The following is an 18,795-nucleotide window of genomic DNA, read 5'->3' as shown; positions in this document are numbered from 1 at the left end:
CGCACCTAATTGGAATCGATATGAACAAGCATTTGAAGAACTTTAAAATTCTACCACCCATAGAAAGCCGGTACAGACCAGCTTCAGTTTCCACGCTGATTTAAAGGGTTGTCCCATGTAGACAATGTTGCAGGAATCTGGGCTTGAGGCGACAGTAGCAAGGTCTGCATCTGAAAGAATCTCCAAACCAGAGTGAAGAGGTAATAAAATCTTTACACTGCTACCAAGTGGTTGCTTAACAGCACTTTCTGGATTGCTACCTTTAATACTTGATGGGCACAAACAAAACAATGAGAGGAGGAAGATAATGCTTGATGTATGCTCTGGCAACCACTTCACCTCAGTTTTATTTAGACTGAGCTTTCACCAGCCACCTCTCATCCATGCCTCGTTTCATCTGGACACTAAGCCAGTAGCTACAATTTACAGCTAATTTGGATTTAACTACACCTGCATGAGTTTTCCCAAACAAATACTCTTTTTGGAGTAGAACCATTATAAATAGGAGGTCCAAAACTTGTGAGCATCTTTCATACGAGGAACTTAATGTAGTTTATGAAAGGCAAAACATACTAAATCAATGAAGCTAGCTACCAATTAGGTACTACTTTCAGTGGAAGAAATTAAAAAACAGTGATCAGCCTCATATCACAGTTTCTATTCCCAACTCTGCCACTATCTTGTTAAGTTTAGAGTCCCACAGCTCTAGTCACATCATGCTCCGAGGGACAATAAGCACCTGACAGAGAAATATTAAGTTTAATAGTGATACCTTACAGCAAAGAGGAAGGTGAAGTAAACATGCCAAGCAGAAATTTAAGAGGGATGGATAATACTGAAGCCAAGAGACCTATAACTAAGCGGAGGAGGCATGATGAGCACAAACATTGCTCTTGTGGCAGAAGACAAACATTTCACATAGCAGATCATGTAGCAACACAAACCCCCACCTATCTCACTTGCATATTTATTATAATAAATATACACACTGTTTTCAGGCAAAATGTCTTGCACTTCACTAATTACATTTTTAAAATAGGCATTATCCAATTGTCTATTCATATAAAGGAAGCTAGAATAAGAGTGTGTCAGTGATATGCTAGTTTTACTTCATACAAATAGCACGAACATTAATGAAATAGTTAATTTAGAAAGACCACACCATTTCAAACTGATAAGACTATTCACCCATCTTTACTTTTCAATGTAACTGACATTTATCTATCTATAGGAATGAGTCATGACAGCAAAAGCATTAAGCATATCAAAATCGACACACATTTAAGATCAAGCCAGAGTTCACCAAGTTAGTCAGAGGTACAGATATTGACTACCCCTCCCCCCAAAAAGTCCTTTAAAGGAGGCTGCATAGAAAATAGTGGAGAGATTGCTGAAGCGTTTATTTGCTCAAGGTAATGAGACAATCCAAAACAAACACCCTAAATAAATGCAAATACCTAATATTAATGCAACACTGTGGTTTAGACTATACACTCAGAAACTCAGTGTTATTACTTATCAGGAAACATAATTCTACTCCCTTACTTATATGTATTGTTTTGTACAGAAGTACCAAAATGTTAAGGCATTAAGATTGTGCAATGTTGCCAAGTTACAGTTGCTGTGGGAACCATACATTTGCATCTCTCAACTTAAATTTAAAATCAAGTCCCTAACACTGGAAGGGGGGGTTGGAGGGGGAGAGACCACAAGCAGGGGGAAAAATGTTGCATTAGTGCCTGTTCCATTAAAAATAAATGTATTCGTCTATAAATTCATTATAATAAGTACTATACTACATCTGAACAGAGTTATTACTAGAATGCAGATTCAATTTTTGAACACTGTGGGTGCATTGCATAGCAACCAACAGAACATGCAATGTTTATTAGTAATGCCTTGGGCTTAGAAGTCATGCAGAGGGGCCCAGTCACGTTTCCGAAAGGTGGTTTTGTTTTGTTGGTTTTTTTGTTAGTTTGTTTTTTTGTGGGGGTGGGTGGGAAAGAGAGCTAAGACACTGAAGACCAAACAAAAAAAGTACTGTTACTGTACCTGCTGTCTTTTGGCTGCCATTATATTAAGCTTATCCACTTCTGGTTTGAGCGCTTTGTATTGTATTCCTAAATCCTGTTCAGTACCAGCATTTTTTAATTTCAGGATACCTTCTTCCACCTACAAGAGAGTGTAGATATTTTTACCATCCAGTGTACAATTTGCAGAAAAATCCAAGACATTTTATAGCTCACTTTAACAAGCAGTTATTTTTTAAACTTCAGGTATACCGTATATACTCGATCATAAGCCGGTTCATTTATAAGCTGCCCCTCCCCCCAAGATAGGTAAGTTAAAATGGGAAATTTGTATAACCCGTTCATAAGCCGACCCTATAATTCAGGGGTCAGCAAACTTTGGCTCCTGGGCCACCAGGATAAACCGCTGTTGAGCCAATATGGTTAGGTTTACCTCCGTGCCTGCGGACGCTTGAGATAAACAGTGTCCTGGCGCACCAGCTGCTTACCCTGATGGGCCGGGACAGCAACTGGTGGGGAAATTTTTTTTTGGGGGGGGGGGGGGGGGAGAAGAGGAGCTGGGAGTCAGGGGAGTAACCCTTGTGATCATCCCCCACATGACCCCACCTCTAACCCAGGATCCCCACACTCTCCCCATCCCATCCCTTCCCACCTTCTCTGGGGAGGATGTCTCTGGCCTGGCTGGAGCTGCTCCGGCAGGCTGGGCAACGCGGCTGCAGCCTGCTCTGGCGGGCCAGACCAGCAGGCGCGGCCACAGCACGTTCCAGCGGGCTAGGCCGGGTGGCACAGCTGCAGCGTGCTCCAGCGGGCCAGGCGGTGCGGCCACAGCCTGCTCTAGGGGGTGGGGCCAAGCAGCATGGCTGCAGCCTGCCAGCCCTGGAGCTGCAGCTGCTTCGGAGGATGGGGGGAGAGCAGTGTGGCCAGAAGCTGAGAGACTCTGGCCCCACCTCTTCCCTTCTGCCTCTGCTGGCTGTGCTGCCTCTCCTTGCTCCCGCTGTTGGGGGAAGGGGCTGTGTCCCACCTCTCCCTCTCTATACCCGTTCATAAGCCAACCCCCTTCTCTGGTGCTTCCTTTTACTAAAAAAAAATTCGGCTTATGAACAAGTTTATATGGTACTTGAAAGCTAGTAGATTAAGTTGGGGCAGCTTTTTCTAATAGGTTTTTCCTCCAAGTAACATGCTTCCACATATTTTTCTGTATTTAAAAAGGCAATTCCAGAGCCCAGTATGATAAAGCAACATTAACACTATCATGTACATATGGTATTATGGGTCGGCACACCCATTAAAACACAGACCCAGTTTGCATTGGGAGCAACAGACTTGGGAGCAGAAGAACAGACTAGTTGTAGGGACAATACACACACACACACACACACACACACACACACAAAAAGACAGCTTGTCAGAATAAGCCTAACATATGTTGGACGATGGAAAATGAAATACTGAGTTATAGATGAAAAACCACACTTACAACTTTAAGCTGAACAAGTAGCTTGTAGACATCCGCCATGTCAGCCAAGATAAGCAGCCGGGTAACAGCAGACAGGAGAGCACGAGCTGCTCGTACCATGTTCCCACGTTTCACTGAGGAGCAGGGGTCATCTGCAAACTCTCCTGAGGCACTCTTCATTGAGTCACCTGCACAAATATCAGCAAGAATGTCTTTTCTCAGGTTTAGAATGTTACATACTTCATTTCAGAATTACACTTTGAAAGATAAGGAATTTATTTGAATGAGTTCAATCTTAGAAAGTATCAGAAAGTGTTCACTCCTGGGTTACTACATCCAGTGATTACTATAAAACTGAAGGTACCTACACTTCACTCTTCCCAGTGTGGACAGGAAGCATTAAAAATGTCACTAAAACACTAGATTCATAGATTTTGCACCGAAGTTCAGTTTTAGCCTTTGTTTCAAATTAGAGGAACTAGAACCTGGGGGGGGGGGGGGGGGGGGGGGGGAAGAATTACCAAAGTTTCAGCAAGCACGCTAAAAGCATCAGTAAAGAAGGTATGGCAAGGGTTCAACTTACAAAGCTTGCAGACATCACACACATGAAGCCTCTAATCATGTTTAAATATGCTTACAATAACTTGAAGGGTTACAGTGAACTTAAATACACTTGTGGAAATTTCACTCCCTTACAAATTGCTGCAACTTACAGCCAAGATTACTAAGCATTTGAATAAACAAAGTGAAGCAGAGAAGAGACGTTTTTCTCTAATCTTTCAAATTCTGTGTGTACAGTCAGAGTCCCATGATTGCATGGGTTTTTCACACAGCAACAAGGGATAAAACATTTAAAATCCACACAAGGAAGTGTTGTTTTAAAAGTAGAATATAATATCTGAAACTAGTTGGCTCGATTTCAAGTTGACTATCTCTGAAGAAAAACTCAGGGGGGAGGGGGAAATGGGGGATGGGGAGAGAAGGAGACAGGAGTATAAATTTCCTGGTTTCCAGTTAATGCTAGGGCTACATCTACAGTAAAGCACTTACATCGGTAAAGCTGCACCGATGTGGCTATGCCACTGTAACACTTGTGGTGGAGACACTCAAAGCCGATGGGAAAGATGCGGTAACTATGAAGGCAGGAGAAGCTGACATAATGCTGTCCAGACCCGCACTTAGGTCAGTATAACTTACAATGCTCAGTGGTGTGGATTATCCATACTCCTGAGCAACAGAAATTATACCAAAGTAACCTGTAGTGTAGACAAGGGTCTAGGTTTTGAAAAAAACAATTATATTAATTACCTGGAAACACAGAACTGAAGTTCCTCGAACAAAAACTTTAATTTGGCTCTTGTATCCCACCAACCTGTGCATCTTTCATCTACAAAGAAGAAAGGTACAGCAGGGCCTACCCCTAGGGAATTTCTGCAACAATCCCACTGGTGCCGCTATTAAATTCAGCTTCACCAAACTTAACATAGATCAAATGTAGTCTCCAGCAACTTCCAGTGTTTTGAACCACAATCTCTCAAACCTGTATATACAGACGCTCCCAGTCGTACGTAAACATTCCGTTACGCCTTGCGTAACTCAAGTTTTGCATAAGTTGGGAACGTACAGTATACCCAACAATTACACCCAAAAAAACCAACCAAACCAAACAAAAAACCACACCACTATTTCTAGCTTACGGAACTTTTTCTGTAAGTGCGGATTTGCATAAGTCGGATTTGCGTAACCCGGGGGGCGCCTGTATATCGTTCTAGAAAGAGGCTATGTGAGGCAGACTCCGTGCCCAAACTTTCTACTTTTAAATACCTAGAAACCAAACACGACAGCTAGGTGCTTGGATCTCTCAGTCAAGACCCAGTGTGGCTATTTATAGTCCTTATAAAAATACCACCAGTTTAGGCAGTTGAAGTTTCCCACTGAAGCAAAAGGAGGTATCCTGGCTATTTTCAATGCTAGCCACAAAACATTGCCTCAAACAGAGCTGAAAATATTGTTACAAGTTAAACTGTGAATGGTCCTGAAGATGTACCACACGGCTTATTGTTAAAAAGTATCTCGATTTCTTTTCACAAGATAGCAGTAGAAAGTGTTTTTACTTTGTATGTTGGGTATTACATCATACTGATGTAAAGCTGCTTATAAACTACCTCCACAGGGAAGTTAAAACCCCAAAATGTTTTGATATTTACACCAAATATGTTACAAAGTGGTTCACAGTATAAAGATAAAAAAAAAAATGATGCAAACAAGTTGTCTAGTGAAGACACAATTATACTGTGATATTCCTACTGTACTTTTTGAACTGTAGTCTATGGATCTCACTTAAGTAAAACAAATCTGAACTTCAGCTGGTATCTTATTACAATGCAAAGGCAAGAGCCACTTGCGTGATTAGAAACCCTCATTCAGTTTGACTTCATGACCATTCAAAAGTGTGAAAGAGTCAGTTCGTCCACATTAAGAGGAGCAAGTAGTCTCATTTAGATTTCTCTCCCAGTGCTGCACACTACCTGCAGTGAAGTAGATCACAAAAATACTTTTGGAATCATGAGGGATAAAAGCGATTCTTGGATTGTTTAGTATTTCAAGATCTCAACTGTCCTCCTTTCCTCAAGCCCCTACATTTGCTTCAGTTCAGAGTCTGCCAGAGATTCTCAGACACTGGCCTGTGGATCACTGGGGATCAGCAGAAAATGTGCTAGTCTATTTCCAGGTGATAAATCATAAGACACCTAAAGGTGCTGTGAATTTTCCTAATATAGTATCACTCTTCCACATATTTAATTGTTATAACTGCCACAGAAAGAACATGTAATTGTGAATGTTCAGGGAGGTGTTTCTAAAACAGCCTCTACTTTTCATTGCATTTGAGTTAAGAGAACAGTTACTTGGGAATCAAAAAGAGTATCAAACGTTGCTTCATTTAACACAAGTCATTTATAGAAAAGATATTCAGTACACATGAAAGCTTTATGACTCTATATAAAACTTCATTTTACATCAGTTAACTTTAACAAAGAACTCAGAATTCTCTGACATTTAGTTAAGACTGAGGATTTTTATTTTCTATATCCACAAAGTTTATAGGAGCTTTTATGAGGTTGACCAAGTGTGCTTTCCCCAGCGCACTAGTACTTCATATTGCCATATGTTGGTGCAGTCAATTGATTTAGAACCACCATGGACATTCTGTTCCGTAGACTTAAAAATCAGTGACAGAGTTAGTCCCAGGGGTTGGATCCCAGAATGTACAATAAATGGTTAAACACTAAGCCAATTGCTAAACTTGGATGTATGAGGTGATCGGTACCCCAAAATTGGCATAGGCAGCTTTATAAACCATGTATGAATTTTGGGGAATGGTAGGGGACAAAAGAGCTTTAGAGATTGATAATCATACCTAAAATATAAGTCTGGCTTATTTTTGCAAATTTGAACGGTGGGGGGTGAGGGGAGTGTTAAAAGTTTAGGGCGGGCAGAAAGGATGCTCAGTGCTCTTGCAACTGATTGTCTTCCAGAAGAACTTCAAAGTCTGGTGAACTCCTGGGTCCCACAGAAGTCTGTGACAAGTCTCAGACTTCAGTGGGGCCAGGATTTCAGCCCATGAGTCTAGGATACAGAACTTGGAATAGTATACTGAGTTTTCATAGTGAAGATGTAGCAATAGTAATCTAACCCAAATAAAATTCTCTCAGACAGGCGCTTAATCAGTTATTCCTTCACATGGCTACTAAAGAAAAAAAAAAAAAAAAAAATCAGTAACTGATAAGAGTTTAACTTGTAGGAATGTGTACAAAAAAAAAAGTCTTGAGACTAAAAAGCTTAGAATTAGTTTAATTCTGAACTCTATGAAGTTCAGTAGTGTTATATCCTGGGAAGTGTCTCCAAATGGTAAGCAGTTCTTTGGAATTGAATCTTTAAAGTTAAAGTTAGATATTTCATTAAATGATGCAAGGTTGGACATCTCTCTTGATTAAGTGGGCTATTAGATCTTACATCAAGGCATTCAACTGCCACCCCTGCTCACACCCACACAGAATGGTCCCAAGAATAGGATGCTGTCTGATCACTACGGAGAATGAGGTACCACTGAGTTCTTCACAACCATATTTAAGATGAGCAATATGCTGCTTTTAGTGTTTTGCCACATGAAGCATCTTGGAGTTTTTGTAAAACAAAACCAAATTCCAAATATCAAGCTACAGCTGCCCAGTTACAGCATTTCCAACTGGAGATGTTAAGGATAGAAATAAATCTAAAGTTGAGACATAGGAATTAGAAAACCGTATTGGATCACTGGTCAATCTAGTTTGGTATCCTGCAGCTCCAAAAGCAGCCAGTACAAACTTACTTCAAAAGGTGCAAAAACCCCTGCAGTAGGCAGCTAAGAAGTTTAAGCAAGCTAATTCTCTGTTCGTCTCCTCTGTCAAACACAATTGCTTCATCTAGTGTTTTTGTAAAGCAACAAGGAGGTAAAAACTGATTGGGGGGAGGGGTATATTTCTCACGGGACTGCCACACACACACAAGTTATGCCATCTTGACATAAGGGTTGCAGATTTAGCATTATTATTTAAATATCTAGGGGGACAAATTTCACCCAATTTGAGTCCTGCAGGGGACTTTCAAGGCTGGGAAGAAATCAGTCTCACTATGTATGCATGAAAGCATTAACTCTGACCTAAGCATATTTCAATCTCAACATTACATATTTTAGTCTCAACATTAAGATGTGCAGTTACATTCAAGCTTTCATAGTATGGCCCACTAGCAAGACTTATTTTAGCCTTTATAGAAAAACTGAAGAGCTTAAGTAACAATCTCTTAAATGGAGGAAAAAAGTAGAGAGCAAGAACTTGTGTACGAACTCTACCAAATGTTAGGTGTTTTTTTTTTTTGAATGGATGGTATGGTATGGAAGAAATTTAAGAGCATGCATCTCTGATGCAAGTAAATGACAAAATCATTGGTTATCGTAAATCATAACAGTCAGGATTTCTTTCCTTTGCATTCATCCTGTGCCTGGTCTTTGAAGAAATATGCGCCATTCAAAATGCTCCTTTGGATTTCACTAAGTGTAGGCATAAAGCATGGTAAAGTGAATACATTTAAATGTACTTGTCAGAACCAAATATAGGATCCATACTTCTCCTCTCACTATTCTAAATGGACTGAGTTGCTAAAATTCAATACAAAAAAGGCAGCAGTGTCCACTTCACTCATTCCCCACTCAAGACGGTTGACTTCTAAAACTAACACTGCACCAGGCTTCAGATGTTAGCTAGAAAGGTTAAGAGCATGGGGAGAAGGGATTTTGTTTTTAAAATAGCAAGCTAACAAGTTAGTTGTGAAGGGCCATTCCTCTGATTGTAATTAAAAAATATATATCTTTCAAAGGGCTTTGTCACCACTAAAAACCTCAAACTATGCTCCAATTATCCCCCACCTTGATTACTGCACACCCCACGGCTCCTCCTCTCACACTCCATATTCCTCTCTCGTCAGACTGTTCACGTCCTTCACCTCCCCCCCCCCCCTCCACCCCAATCTGTTCCACGGGCTACCTATTCTCCACCACTTGAAGGCCAGGATAGAAGATTGGTATCAGAGGCCCCATCTGTATAGCTCCACCCCAATGTACACACCCAACCCCGCATCTTGCCACTGATACCACCCTCAATGCTCAGTTCAACTGAGTAAGAGGCTTTCCATGCTGTCCCCTATATCTGAAAGATCTTCTGCTGCAGCTTGCCAAGCTACCACCTTTTGTTCAAAACTCCCGATTACTCACTTTTTCCATGCCTACAAAATGCAAGTTGATAATTATGGAATTCTGTCCATTCCTCATTGAGCCTTCCTTGAGGGGTAGAGACAATAAGGATTTCATAGTTGGTTCTAAAGAAATGTCCGTGGCCTGGCTTGATCAGACAGATGTTTACAGGCTCTTTAGAAAAACAGTCACACTTCAAAATAAGCCAGAAAATTTGAGAACTCCCAAACCTGGTTGGCTACAAGTGACAGTATTAATCACACTGGTTTATTTCCTGCAAAAAGTGAGCAGAGGCCCTTACTTCCTGAGATATCACAAATTTGTAACTAGAATCTGTTTGCTTAAACCATAAGAGCTCTATCTGAGCTTTCTGAAACAGTTTAAAGGAATTAGGCACCTAACTCCCATTAAGTTTCCATGGGGATTTGGACAACTGTCCCTTTGAAATTTTCTACCTTAGTCTCCTCCTAAACTGTATCACTCTGATGTACCAAGGGAAATTGAGGATTTGTTTTATTTTGTTACGTGATCTGTCCTGTTGTTCAGTTTCAGAATAGCTTCATTCACAAGTAAAATGTTTAGTTGAATATGCTCTCAAACGGGAGTAGTGTTATTAACCAGTTCCTTTCAGAAGCTAGTTAGTTACAGGATTGCTTACCATAGCAGTCGTTTTTTCAACTACATTATCTTCACAGAACCATTTAGAAGGCACATCCATATCCCTTGAGCCCAACATTCTACTAACAGAAGATATAAAGTTACCATCCCCTCTTCAGTTCCCTTATATCCACCAGCCAGAACGGTCAAAGAACCTAACTCCTTTTTAGGAGAAGTGTTGTAGCTTAGATCGGAGTTTCAAGGTCATTTTTAAAGTTTTAGAATTACATTAGCTAGATCTAAAGTTATAAATCAGAGAAGTGGTTCTCAACTTATTTACCATTGTGGACTGCATCCAATACTACTTCTATGATCCTGAGAATGTCACATGAGCCGCAGCTATGTGCTGACTGGGCCGCAGGTTGAGAACCACTGGATCATAGGGTTTGGTTTTATTTAAAGTTTTTTCTGATAGGTTTATCTATTACATACTACTCAAAGTTATAGGATTACAGAACCAAGTTGACACTGCTGATCACATTTTACCTAACACTTAAGTAGTCTGAACCTGATTGAACCAACTGACTAATGCTGCACTACTTTAGAGACAGTAGCTCAGGAATAGAGAAGTAGTAGTACTGCAAGTAACTGACAAGCAGCTATTTCTCATTGTTTCTGGTGAACAAAAGCAAGGATAATTTATACAGGCAGTTCAGAAATAACAGTTTAGAAACACAGTGATAATTAAGGAATAGGGACCAAGCTGGCAATTTAGATGAAGTAGGTTTATTCATATCACTCTTCCGGTCCCAGGGCGCTAGGTTTCTCTACAGAATACTTACACACTTTGATATTCATTGGCATGCAGCCATTTCAAAACGGTCTTATGACTACAATGAAGCTGACAAGAAGCGGATAGGAACAGCATGGATTGTGGTTGTGAACCAAAATATAGTTCATCCAGGATCAGCTTTACTCCCATGACCATTCAGAAAGATGTACTTAAGTTTTAACATAAGCTGGATCCAAGACCTAGACCCTTGTAACCCAACTGGACCTGGTGACAAGTGTTGGGTTTGGGTATGAAAAGACAAAAACACTCGACCCTCTAAGGGCTCAGGTTCAGTCATTTTTTTTCTGCTGTGTGCATATGGTTCCAACTTCCTAAAGCCCGCCTCTGACTTTGTCTGTTAATTGTTATCCTCCTCTGCTTTTCCTCTCTACTCCTCAGCCCTTCCTCCTCGGCCATTCCCCTTGCCCCACAGTCCTGTTCTCCTCAACTCTCTCCCCATATTCTTCCCCTTCCCTCAACTCCATCTTCACTCCCCAGCCCTTCTGATCCCGGGGGGACACCACAGCCCTGCCTCTGGTAGCAAGGTACCTGGAACACAAATGACATTGGGGAGTTTGGCAGTGCTACAAAACAAAGAGGAACTGTGGTTGATTCAAAGGGGAGTGGAAGCTGAAATGGTACCACCATTGCAGTACGTAGGAGCATCCCAGTGCTGCTGGCAGGTTGAGCCAACTGGAAGAAAATCAGGGACAGGTGTCCCTTTCCTTCCTTTGCATGGGGTGGTGGGTGACAGCCTCCCAGGCCTGCATGCAGAGGTCTGAACCCTGGGCTTGCACTGCTGGGCAAGCAGATGCTCTGGATAAGGTGGCAAAGCTGTTTGGTCTTATCCCAGAGATAGGGCATCTATACAAACAGCTGCCGATCCACTGGTCCCTGTGACAGAGGTGGCTTCCCCGCTACAGGGGCCAACCTCACCAGTTCTCGCAGGCCGAGCTTCTGTGGGGCAAAAACACCACTGATCCTCTGGGCATAGACCATCCTATCTCTGGGCATAGACCATCCCACCTCTGGGCATAGCTCCCGGAGCAAAAATTAAGTCCCTACAAGTGTTGGGTATGAAAACAATTTGACACTCCTGGGCTGGGTTCAGGTTCAGGTCAGGCTTTAAACTTAGGCCCAAACAGACCTCTACAAAGAAGCATATAGTCTTGACAACCCAGGAGGCTCACACTACAGCCAGTCTTATTTTATTATTCAATATAAACATTTAAGGGCTGGTCTACACTACAAAGTTAGGTCAACTTAACTACATCACTCAGCGGTGTGAAAAAACGTGTGCAAATGTAATTAAACGGATCTAAGTCCAGGTGTAGGCACTGCTAGGTTGATGGAAGACCTAGCACCGCCTCTCAGAGAAGTGTATTTACTACAGCAACTGAAGAACCTCTCCCACTGCTGCACAAAGTGTCTACATTGCAGAGCTACCACAGCACAGCAGCATTTCTAGAGTAGAAGAAAGACCCATATATTGCATTAATGAAGCACATTCAACAATATAGAGAACTACAGCTCACTAATTCAGCTACAGAACCAGAGCTATTTTATGCTAATATTCAGCTCTCCATTCTAGATCAGTCTTGATTGGGAGGTGATGTAGTTTACTGACCTCAATATAACATTTTGTCCCTAACAAAATCAAAGCACTGTCATTCAGCAGACATAGGCAAAACACCAACCCTGTTAGTTTTGAAATTAAATCAATTATGGTGAACGAGCATCACTTCAGGAGAGTTATATTCATGCTGTATATTAGCCAGATTCTCAAGAGACAGAGCTCCCTATAATATTCTTAGATATGAAGAGCTAGCAAAGTCAGATGGCAATTTAGATAGGAACATTTCAAACTAACAGCACACAGGGATTTGGTCAGACTCTTGCATGTTCTACCTCTGTAGAGACCTCAGCTATTTATGCTTAGAAATATAAACGCAAGCTAAGGAAAACCAGCATCTGTTCACTTTGAGAACAAGGATTTCCCAATGTGAAGCAAAAATTCAAAATTAAGACTAAGTCAGATCACATTAGTTGGGGGGGGGGGGGGGGGGTGTGCAAAATTAACAGGCAGAGAGACCTCCCAAGTACATTGGACCTTGATGTTTGGGGAAAATTGGCAGGGAAGGAAAAGGGCGTGAGCATAAGGAAATTGCAGTGAACATCTTCACGGCTCCAGAACAAAATAAGATTATCTCACATTCTGCTGGAGAAAGGACGTTAGACTAGTTTAAAAAGTTATATATACACATACACACCCACCTCTCAATACATCAAGTCATTCAATTGCTCCACATGCCTCCCCCTACACAATTTAATATACAAATGAGAGCAGAGATACCTGTATTTTGTAGGAACAAGAAAGAGCAAGGTAGTAAAAGGTTTTGGGACGAAGAGCCCAACATTTACTGTTATTTGCCTAAAAAGTTTTCTGAAGGGCTGTTGTTGCTCTGCATACTTATCACAGTGCACATAGGCTAGATTAACAATCTCCTTCATGCAAATTGTCCCAACAGTTCAGCCCTGTGGCCATGCCAGAGCAATATACAATGCAACATCACAAAGAAGGAGTGCAAAACTTCAGTGGGATGGGCCAAGAGAGTCAGATGCCCAATAAGCACTCAGAAAAAATTAGAAAAGATTGTTTGGATAACCTTGATAAATATATTTTTTAAATCTGAGGGTGGCCATAGCCCAATTAGCACTACTAATACATCAAGTTTAATTTGAGTTGTTGATGGTGTGGGAAAAGGAAGGAGAAATGGAGAAACTTTAAAGAGTGAAAGTAGTATTTCACCCTTATAGAATGCTCACAGCTGAAGGAATTTTGTTCCCAAAGAGTCACTTTCAGACTCGGGTGCAGAAAATTTCAGCTATAAGAGTTCTATGTTTTGGAACGTTAACTGGGGGAGGGAGTCATATTGAAGCAGTTTGACAACCTTCATTACTGCTTTTCACTATAAACATAGGGATTGGCAACCTTTGGCCCCTGGTGGGCCAGGGGCGTTTGTTTACCTGCCGCGTCCGCAGGTTCGGCTGGCCGCAGCTCCCACTGGCCGCAGCTCACCGCTCCAGGCCAATGGGGGCTGTGGGAAAGCTAGCACATCCCTTGCCCCATGCTGCTTCCCACAGCCCCCCATTGGCCTGGAGTGGCTAGTCGCGGCCAGCGGAAGCTGTGATGGGCTGAACCTGCGGACGCAGCAGGTAAACAAACTGGCCCAGCCTGCCAGGGCACTCTGGCGGGCCGCAGGCCAAAGGTTGCCGATCCCTGCTATAACATATTGTGGAAAGATCAACTAGCACACAGCTTGAGGAATTTCTTCCTCCTTTGCACAGAGCTCCATTTGTAGCTCATTAGCACCACTAATAACTACAGTAACTCAGTTAACGTTGTCCCAGTTAACTTTTTTCGTGGTTACGTTGCTGATCAATTAGAGAACATGCTCGTTTAAAGTTGCAAAATGCTCCCTTAACATTGTTTGGCAGCCGCCAGCTTTGTCCATTGCTTTCAGGAAGAGCAGCCTGTTGGAGCTAGCTGGTGGGGGTTTGGAACCAGGGTAGATCGGCAGCCCCCCGTTCCCCCATCAGCTCCCTTAAGTTCCCTGTGCAGCAGCCACCCAGCAGGCTATCAATTGCTGGGCAGGTGAGCTGTCCCCCTCCCGCCACTGCCGTGTTCTGCTCCTACCCTCTGCCTTGGAGCCTCCTGCTTGCTGTGTGGGGGGAGAAGAGGGATGCTAATGTCAGGGTGTCCCCCCGCCCTCCCGCTCCTGTATGTCATCTCCACAGAGCAGGGGGGATGGAGGGGACACAACAGGGCTCAGGACAGAGGGGACTTGCTGGCAGCAGCTGCGGTCTTAATTTGCTGATCTACTTAAAAAGGCAATGTACTTAGAGGGGGGTCAGCATACTGAAAAGGGCAATGCATGTCACACATACACACACACACACACACTCTCTCTCTGTCTCTCCCCACACACACACACACGGTGTGTGTGTGTGTCTCTCTCTGCCATGCTGTGTCTCTTCCCTCCCTTTGTGCTGCCTTGTAGAGTGTGAGGCTACATTAGCAACAATGTGTTAACCCTTGAGGGCTCAGCTGAGTGCTAGTTCATCATTTAGCAGTAAGGCATTCCCTGGGAAATCTCACCCTCTTACTCTACCACCTCAACCAAGCTTACAATCATGATTTATATATATTTACATTCATTCTTATGGGAAAATTGGATTAGCTTAAAGTAGCATTTTTCAGGAACATAACTATAATGTTAAGCGAGGAGTTACTGTATCTGACTGGGGTCGCAGTTGAAACTAAACTCTGCCTCTCTAGCAGAGATCAAACAAGCAGCAAGAGATGGAAGACCATTTTAAAGCAAGGGTTCCTGCACATTTCTGTTTAAAACCAACACCACATGAATCCCTTTTTAAATTTATGCTGCAAATGAGAATCTCAGTCAGCCAGTTTGAGCCAAAACTTCAAACCATTTTCAACCGATACTTTGTCATTAGTCAATTTCAGCCACAAACAAGTAAATGAAAAACAAATTCTAACAGTAGCCATTAATATCAGTTGACTGGACATCACTGAACTGTAAAATGAAGACTCAGGAGTGAAGTGTAAATCATTATGAGTAACAAATTTACCAACACAAGTTTTGTAGTGACTGGTTTCAGAAGCTTTTCTTACACTTCTTTGGAGAAGACAACAACCAAAAGGGACAGCATTTTTTTTAATATATAAAGTCTTATGTTGTGAACCAACATTTCTTCAATAACTTTTACAATTCAGCTTGTCACTATTTATGCATCGTTTACTTTTAACTAAGTCTCTCAGCTTGGACACTTAGTTTCACCTTCAGATTTTTAGTATGGCAATGTTTTGTTTTAAACATTCCCCATGTTTAAAGAATTGTACTTTTTAAGACTAAGCTTTTACAGAAAACCTCTTCTAAAGAAAGTTTATTTCGGGAGCAAAATTAAGTTGAAAATGCCCTTTAAAAAATGTAATCCATTTCTGTCTTTTGTAGTGTAGAGTATTTACCTGTGGCACCTGTGCCATTTAAACTACTAAAGCGATATTTAAGCTGAGGGAAATTAAAGAACAAAGTTTGGAAGATAAACCCACACCGATAACATTATGGGCATTAGAAAGAATAGCTAAAAGCCAGACTTGAGAGAAACTCAGATTTAAGTTATCTCAAAAATACACCACCTACCTTGCTTGCGAACATCTTCCACAGCTGCCACTAGTTCCTCTTTAAGAAACTGACTCTCTTTTGCAATTTTGTCTCCCTTCTCCAAGAAATTCTCTGTTGCTTGTTCAACTGATGCAGCCAGAACATGGGCCTTCTTAGAACGTCCTCTTTTTTTGTTGGAAGGACCCTTGTTACTGGTATTAACTAGCGTTGTAACCTGAAAAAGGATAATTTATAGTTGAGATGTATACCGAATAAGTATATGTAACATGAAACAAGATACAAGTTTATCAACTTAATAGCTCGGATTTTCTGAATCAATAGCATATTTGCAATACCTATGCTGACTTCAAGTAAGTACTTAATTGCCAGTAAATTCATTTTTGAGTAGTTTTCATGGTTCTTTTACAAACAAGCATAGCGATGTTGTAATTAGACAAGTATGATAAACTTAAACTAAAGTGCTTAGTGAGGGGTGTGTTATTTTTAAGACGCAGGCAAAAAATAATTAAAAGTTAGGTGCATCTTCTTCTGTGCATCATGAAGCTGCAATTTCAGTAAGAGGCCAGGATTTGGATTTGGCTTCACATAAGAAGAATCCAAGTTTGAAACAATTAGTTCAAAACTGTTTAAGACTTTAAAACATTTTAAAAGATTAATAGGATTGAAGTGGCACATCTACAGAAAGCTAGCTTCACAGTCTTTCTTCAGTCCAAGACAGAGATGAGGGACTTTGCAAGCAAGGTAATTTTGCAGCCAAATTAGAGGACTGCAACCTGTCAGCAATCACTTTTCTAGGTGCAGTTGGTAACACCACCTGTAAGTTTAAAGTTGACTGACACTTCCCATTTTAAGACCCTGTTTTCAGTTGCTTATAAAACTTCACCAAGTTTTAACCATTTTGGCTGAATTTTTCCAGAGAATGGGATTGGAGGGGGGGGGGGGGGAGGAGAGAGAAGGCAGTCTTTTTACTTAGAAATTTTAGTGCTCCATGCTGTGGAGCAGAAATCTGAAGCAGAAGCTGAATGTGTCAGGTATGTGCCTTTTGCCATGCCCCATGGAAACACTGTCCAAATCTGGCCAGTTTATAAGCTTCTAAGCAGTCTCTACCAAGCATGGGTGAACGGAGACTGAAGCCTTGTCTACACTACAATTTTAGGTCAAATTTAGCAGCGTTACCTCGATTTAAGCCTGGACCCGTACACACGACGAAGCCCTTTTTTCGACTTAAAGGGCTCTTTAAATCTATTTCTTTTCTCCACCTCCAACGAGGGGATTAGCGCTGAAATCGACCTTGCCAGGTCGATTTTGGGGTAGCATGGACGCAATTCGATGGTATTGGCCTCCAGGAACTATCCCAGAGTGCTCCATTGTGACCACTCTGGACAGCGCTCTCAACTCAGATGCGCTGACCAGGTAGACAGGAAAAGGCCCACGAACTTTTGAATCTCATTTCCTGTTTGGCCAGCATGGCAAGGTGCAGGTGAGTGCAGATCTCATCAACAGAGATGACCATGATGGAGTCCCAGGATCGCAAAAGAGCTCCAGCATGGACTGAACGGGAGGTACCTGATCTCATCGCCGTATGGGGAGACAAATCCGTGCTAGCTGAACTCCGTTCCAGTAAACTGAACGCCAAAATATTTGAAAAAGTCTCCAAGGACATGAAGGACAGAGGCTATAAACAGGGACGCAAAGCAGTGCCGCAGGAAAATTAAGGAGCTAAGGCAAGCCTACCAGAAAACCAGAGAGGCAACTGGCCGCTCTGGATCAGAGCCCCGAACATGCTGCTTCTATGATGAGCTGCATGCCAAGCTAGGGGGGTGCAGCCACCACTACCCCAACCCTGTGCTTTGACTCCATCAATGGAGAAGCAAGCAACATGGAAGCGGGTTTTGGGGACAAGGAAGATGATGATGAAGAGATTGAAGATAGCACACAGCAAGGAAGTGGAGAAACCAGTTTCCCCAACAGCCAGGATACGTTTTTCACCCTGGACTCAGTAGCCCCTGAACTCACCCAAGACGTGCTCCCAGACCCTGAAGGCAGAGAAGGGACCTCTGGTGAGTGTACCTTTGTAAATATTAGACATGGTTAAAAAGCAAGCTGTTTACTGATTAATTTGCCCTGGCATTCACGACCAGCACAGCTACTGGAAAAGTCTGTTAACCTGTCTGGGAATGGAGCGGAAATCCTCCAGGGATATTTCCATAAAGCTCTCCTGGATGTACTCCCAAAGCCTTTGCAAAAAGTTTCTGGGGAGGGTGGCCGTATTCCATCTGTCATGGTAGGACACTTGACCACGCCAGGCGGGTAGGACGTAGCCTGGAATCATTGCATAACAAAGCATGGCAACTGTGACAAAGTTCCTCCTCTATCTTGATGGGTTATTGGCAGATTTTCTTGCCTCAGAGATTCACCATGTGGGTTGGGGAACAGCCCAGAGATCTTCCCCTCTGGAAGAACCCACAGTCCAGGTCAATTGGGAGGTTTGGGGGGAACCCGGGCCTGCCCTCTACTCCAGGTTCCAGCCCAGGGCCCTGTGGACTGCAGCTGTCTATAGTGCTTCCTGTAACAGCTGCATGACAGCTACAACTCCCTAGGCTACTTCCCCATGGCCTCCTCCAAACACCTTCCTTATTATCACCACAAGATCTTCCTCCTGGTGTCTGATAACGCTTGTGCTCCTCAGTCCTTGCGCCTATTGCTCCCAGCTCCTCACACTCGCACCACAAACTGAAGTGAGCTCCTTTTTAAAACCCAGGTGCCCTGATTAGCCTGCCTTAATTGATTCTAGCAGCTTCTTAATTGGCTCCAGGTATCCTAATTAGCCTGCCTGCCTTAACTGGTTCTAGCAGGTTCCTGATTACTCTGGTGCAGCCCCTGCT

General features: G+C 42.4%; 1 protein-coding gene across 1 annotated transcript in view; it reads right to left on the bottom strand.

The window, feature by feature from the left end:
* The window catches only part of CTNNA1 (catenin alpha 1), a 222,978-nt gene that overhangs the window by 158,609 nt on the left and 45,574 nt on the right, over positions 1–18,795 (bottom strand). The window contains exons 3-5 of the mRNA XM_054038540.1: positions 15,929–16,124; positions 3,508–3,674; positions 2,053–2,172 (exon numbers count right to left, since the gene is read on the bottom strand). Of these exons, the coding sequence (XP_053894515.1) occupies positions 2,053–2,172; positions 3,508–3,674; positions 15,929–16,124 (483 nt within the window). The remainder of the gene's footprint in view (positions 1–2,052; positions 2,173–3,507; positions 3,675–15,928; positions 16,125–18,795) is intronic.

The sequence above is a fragment of the Malaclemys terrapin genome, chromosome 8 (genome assembly GCF_027887155.1).
Source record: "Malaclemys terrapin pileata isolate rMalTer1 chromosome 8, rMalTer1.hap1, whole genome shotgun sequence".
In the NCBI taxonomy this organism is placed as follows: Eukaryota; Metazoa; Chordata; order Testudines; family Emydidae; genus Malaclemys; species Malaclemys terrapin.
The sequence above is the reverse complement of the archived record's forward strand: the minus strand, read 5'-3'. Positions and strand labels throughout refer to the sequence as shown.